The following is a 5,621-nucleotide window of genomic DNA, read 5'->3' as shown; positions in this document are numbered from 1 at the left end:
AGCCCCCATTGGGGCAGGCCAGCCGGACCCCACCCGTGCACGAATTCATGCACCAGACCTCTAGTGCAGTGGTTCTCAACCTGTGGGTCGAATGACCCTTTTCACAGGGGTCGCCTAAGACCATCGGAAAACACATATATAATTACATATTGTTTTTGTGATTCATCACTATGCTTTAATTATGTTCAATTTGTAACAATGAAAATACATCCTGCATATCAGATATTTACTTTACGATTCATAACAGTAGCAAAATTACAGTTATGAGTAGCAACGAAAATAATTTTATGGTTGAGGGTCACCACAACATGAGGAACTATATTAAAGGGTCGCAGCATTAGGAAGGTTGAGAACCACTGCTCTAGTGTATTATATATATTAGATTTTAAAAAGATCTTTCTGTTAAAATTATGGCACATTAAACTTACCAAGTTTTAAAATAATAGTGAAATATTGTTGAGAACAAAAATTGGGTATTAACAGATCATTGCTCATTGGCGGACCCCACGTTACGAAGGAATTTGGACAATGAAGGGGAATCGGATAGTTCATAATTTACCAGATCTCTGTGGATGAAGCTGTTTCTCTCCAGGTACTCCATCCCTTCACACACATCTTGACACATGCTCAGCAGCACATCTCTACTAAAATGCCCTTGTCTCTGTCGGAGGAAATTCAGAAGGCAGCCCCTCTCCATGAACTCGGTAACGATGTAAATCGGCTTCTGCTGGGTGCATACACCGTAAAGCTGCACTAACTTCGGGTGTGTCAGTTTCCTGGAAGGGAAGTCATGCGCACACACAGTTACTACAGGAAAAGAAACCACCAGGGCTCATGCTGGGGAGGGGACACTTGAATGCAAAAAGGGGAACGGGAAAGAACACAGTAACTTACATCATCACTTTAGCTTCTTCTATAAAATCTTCCTCACACATCGCGCCTTCCCGAATAGCTTTGATCGCTACCTTGTACTGAGCGCGCCACTTGCCAAGCCTCACCACTCCAAACAGTCCACTCCCCAGCTCCCTCATAAAGGTCAGCTCTGAAGGGTTGATCTCCCATTTTTCTGTGAGACAGACGGGGAAAGTGATAAAATCTCATAAGGAGAACACAGCACAAATCAGTGGGAAATAAAGAATGATAACCAATGTCCATCTCACAGTCACAGGATAATACAATGACTGGTGAAACAGAGCAAACTTGCAGCCTGCATGGAAACTGCACATGTGTGATGGACATGGACAACAGTGCGGTGACTGTCAGGGGGAGAGGGAGGTGGAGGAGAGTATAGGAGGATAAATGGTGATGGACAGAGACTTGACTTGGAGTGTGAACACACAATACAGTGTGCAGATGACGTGTTGCAGAATTGTGCACCTGAAACCTGCACCTTTTGTTAACCAGTGTCACCCCGATAAAAAAAAAATTTAACCGCAAATGATGGCTTTCCACCCTCCGAGGAAGATGTACCTCTTTCTAAGTTGTCACAATACAAGCAAAGTGAACTGAAGAAGGCAAGAAGATGCTGCATAATAAATAGGCGGATAATAACAGAGCTTGAAAGTTAAACCTTAAAAAAAAAATCCCTCTTTACCACTCTTTCCCCTCTTATTTTTTTGTTGTTTTGTCTTTTTTCCAATTCCAGCAAGTTTGGAAATAATTTAACCTGCTGTTTAAAAGGTTTTTGCCGGAAGCAACAAAGACAATCAAGTGGGATGCCTTCTCTGTTATCACCATCCTTACTTTTCTGGGAGTAACCAACAAAGCCAGTGAAAGCCAGGAAAGGCTCTGATTCATTTAGATGTAAGATGGTGACTAATTTTCCATTGACAGAGAGTTTTCTGCTGAATTATGACTATGATGAAAACAGAAAACCGAGGGTAACGACAGCTGTTCAGTATAATCATCTAAAAACCCAGACTACAAAACTTCTACAAACAGTTCCACGGTGTGGCATGCTACACATCTAAACTGGCCTTGTGATGGTGGCTTCTTTTCAGGGAAACCTTGCAGGGCAACGACAACACGAGTTACCGTAGCTGAATCCCGCAGTGGTGGGCGCCTTCTTCTCCTTTGCACTGACTGGGTACCGCAGCCTTGTGACAAGTCCTAGAAATCAAAGAAAGTGTTGCAGTCAACTTCGTTCATAATCAATCTGCATGGTCAAGTGTGAAGCTAAAATCCATAAAATCCACACATTTAGTCACTCAGTGCTCATCCTCTGTGTGTGCGTACAGCTCTGTGCCATATCCTGGCAAAAAATACAGAGAGGAAGGCAAGAAAGAAGAGGATGAGCCTACTGTCTGACAATTTCATACTTTTATGGAGCATGAAAAATCTGAATATATTCATACTTTTATGGAGCATGAAAAATCTGAATATATTCATACTTTTATGGAGCATGAAAAATCTGTATACTCACACTTTTATTCATTCAATAAACATTTTCTTTAAATACTACAGCAGGGGTCCTCAAACTACGGCCCGCGGGCCACATGCAAATACAAATATTGTATTTGTTCCCGTTTTGTTTTTTTTACTTCAAAATAAGATATGTGCAGTGTGCATAGGAATTTGTTCATAGTTTTTTTTTTAAACTATAGTCCGGCCCTCCAACAGTCAGAGGGACAGTGAACTGGCTCCCTGTTTAAAATTTTGAGGACCCCTGTACTACAGTGTTTATCAAGCACCATGCTAGCTATTCTCTTCTCAAACATTTTAAAGGATGTTAAAAGGTTTCTAACAGTTATTATCAATTATTCTTTCATGTTATTTTTAAGTATGCAATCTGTACTATGGATATTTAATAAAAATTGATTCTCTGGCCCGGCTGCTGTGGCTCAGTGGATTGAGCGTTGTCCCATGGACCAGGAGGTCCCGGGTTCAATTCCTGGTCAGGGCACATGACCAGGTTGTGGGCTCTATCCCCAGTAGGGGGTGTGTAGGAGGCAGCCAGTCAATGTGTCTCTCTCATTGATGTTTCCATCTCTCTCTCCCTCTCCCTTCATCTCTGAAATCAATAAAAATATATTTTTTTAAAAAATAGATTACCCAGACATAACAATATTAGGAATCTTAGTATAAAAAAATCAGGCTCTAAAATATCAACAACTGGTAATACCAACTACTGGAAATCAATGAGGAACATGAAATGCTTTCATCTAAATTGCTAAAACACCAAATAAGAAGAAATGGCAGGTACCTCTCCTATAAACACCATTGTACACTGTATTTCCTCTATTACAGCATATCTCACACTAACTTAATATCGTTATATACTTCTCTGCCTCCCCTGCCAGATGGTAAGATCTGAGAGAGACAGAAGATCTGGGAGAGACAGAATCAATGCCTATCTAGTCCACCATAGTCTCCCTAGAACCTAGCACATTTCCCAGCACCCACTAGACCAGTGATGGCGAACCTTTTGAGCTCGGCGTGTCAGCATTTTGAAAAACCCTAACTTAACTCTGGTGCCGTGTCACATATAGAAATTTTTTGATATTTGCAACCATAGTAAAACAAAGACTTATATTTTTGATATTTATTTTATATATTTAAATGCCATTTAACAAAGAAAATTCAACCAAAAAAATGAGTTCGCGTGTCACCTCTGACACGCGTGTCATAGGTTCGCCATCACTGCACTAGACACTTAATACATGTTCGTTAAATGAATGGAGATAATGGTTAAAGAAATAGTGTTATGTAAACACTGAAAGTAACAGAATATGGGCTAAGAAAAGTCCTTTGGGGAATAAATTGATAGGAAATTCGTTCCTCAAATGTTCAACATTGAGTTACCATATGACCCAGCAAATCTATTGTACCAAAGGGAAATTAAAGATATTTCCATGCCAAGACCTGTACACAAATATTCATTGCAGCATTATTCATAATAGCCAAAATGTGGAAACAAACCAAATGTCCATCAACCGATGAATGATAACAAAATGGATAAACCAAGCCCACACGATGATTTATTACTCATCAATAAAAAGGAATGGAGTACTTATATAAACTACATCATAGACCAACATCAAAAACATTATGGTAAGTCAAAAAAGGTAGTCACAATAGAGCACCCATTGTATGATCCCATTTATATAAAATATCTAGAAAAGGCAAATTTGTAGAGACACAAAGGAGATTAGTGGCTGCCTAGGGCTGGAATGCTGAAAGGATACAAGACTTCTTTTGGGGTGATGGAAGTTTTTTTTAGATTATGGTGAGAGTTGGCACAAATCGGTAAATATATTAATGACCACTGAATTGTACACTTGAAAGTGGTAAACTATGACACATAAATTATATCTCAATAACTGTTCCAATCATTATCTGAGAAAAGTGAACAGAGTCACAAGTAGAAACAGACTTTGCAAAAGGTGCCTTCAATAAAATTTCAAAAGTTACTTTTTCATAAATGGGGTTAGACACTTGGCTATCCCTGCTCGGTTACATCTCTGAAGTCAAAGGCTAGAAATGTTTCCTGTCTTACCCTGTGGAGCCTCAATGGGCATAAGTGTGGTTTCGTAGTTGTTTCTGGTGTTTGGTTAGTTCCCCCTCTGGGTGGTGAGTGTAGCAGATTCAGGAAGATGCAAACTCTGTCTGGGACATGATTACTCTCGTCCCTGGAAGCCTATAGCCCAGGCCTAAACCCTGGGCTTGCCTGACAGCTTCTGTGACAGCTCTGACATGGACATATCTCGGATTTTACTGGAGAAAAGAAAAAGTCCAATGCCACTTTTAAAGATGGTATGGCAGGCTTCATGCAGGACCGTTGTGATAGGGTTAGGGACCACTGCAATGGGATTTGAGAGTCTGGGAGAGAGACTGGACTCAACCCCAATACAACATGGGCAAGTGGGAATGTATATCCAGGAACAGGGTGGAGTCAGTGGATGGAAAATCACTAAGAGAAACATCAGAGGTAAGGGAAGTGGGCAGTTCCGGCTAAACCAATCTAACAGGGTTCTTGTGGACGCTGAGGAAGTTGATCAGATACTGAGGGTGACCAGACATCAGATATCGAGGGCAGGGGGTTCTGGTTCAACTGAGTCAGCAGACCTCCTGCTAAAACTGGATTTTACAAAAAGCGCACAGATGGCCTAGGACAGCAGTTGCCAAACAGTGGTCCATGAGGTCCGAAAGGTTGGCGAGCACTGGCCTAGGAGTCTGACTACAGTCTGGTCAAGCAAAAAATCTTTGTCAGTACCCAGGATATAAACCCCAGAAATGTGACATTTACCATACACAATAAAAATAGCTCATGCCCTAAGGTCCAGACTGAGCTTTTTATGGGACTTGATATTATTTCTGATTTTTCTTTGTACATAGCACTTCCTTAATACGCAGTAATTTTAAATCAATCAACCACATTCTACAAGTAACTACAAAAATACAACTGCTCAGGGAAGAACTCATCACAATGCCTGATTATTGGACCCCGCTCCCTCTATTGAAATGGGTTCTAACAGCTCACCTACCTGCTGCATTGTGCCTGTGATATTCAATTATCTCAGGGATGGAACCAAACGCGTGTTTTTCAACCAGATAATACTTCTTGGGGGGAGGTGGTTGTTTCCTTTATATGATAATGCCTGAAACCTGATGAGCCTTCTCTG

At 40.8% G+C, this 5,621-nt stretch overlaps 1 protein-coding gene across 1 annotated transcript; it reads right to left on the bottom strand.

The window, feature by feature from the left end:
- Positions 1–483: 483 nt before the first annotated feature.
- On the bottom strand, positions 484–5,574 carry LOC102427438 (tyrosine-protein kinase Tec-like). Its single transcript, XM_006109227.3, has 4 exons — positions 5,484–5,574; positions 2,035–2,109; positions 895–1,066; positions 484–776 (listed from the first exon to the last, which is right to left on the bottom strand). The coding sequence occupies exons 3-4, from the start codon at positions 1,029–1,031 to the stop codon at positions 485–487; spliced, it is 429 nt and encodes a 142-aa protein (XP_006109289.3). The 5' UTR covers positions 1,032–1,066; positions 2,035–2,109; positions 5,484–5,574; the 3' UTR covers position 484.
- Positions 5,575–5,621: the final 47 nt, after the last annotated feature.

This window comes from Myotis lucifugus, unplaced genomic scaffold (genome assembly GCF_000147115.1).
Source record: "Myotis lucifugus unplaced genomic scaffold, Myoluc2.0 scaffold_7205, whole genome shotgun sequence".
Taxonomy (NCBI): Eukaryota; Metazoa; Chordata; class Mammalia; order Chiroptera; family Vespertilionidae; genus Myotis; species Myotis lucifugus.
This window is presented reverse-complemented; position numbering and strand designations above follow the sequence as displayed.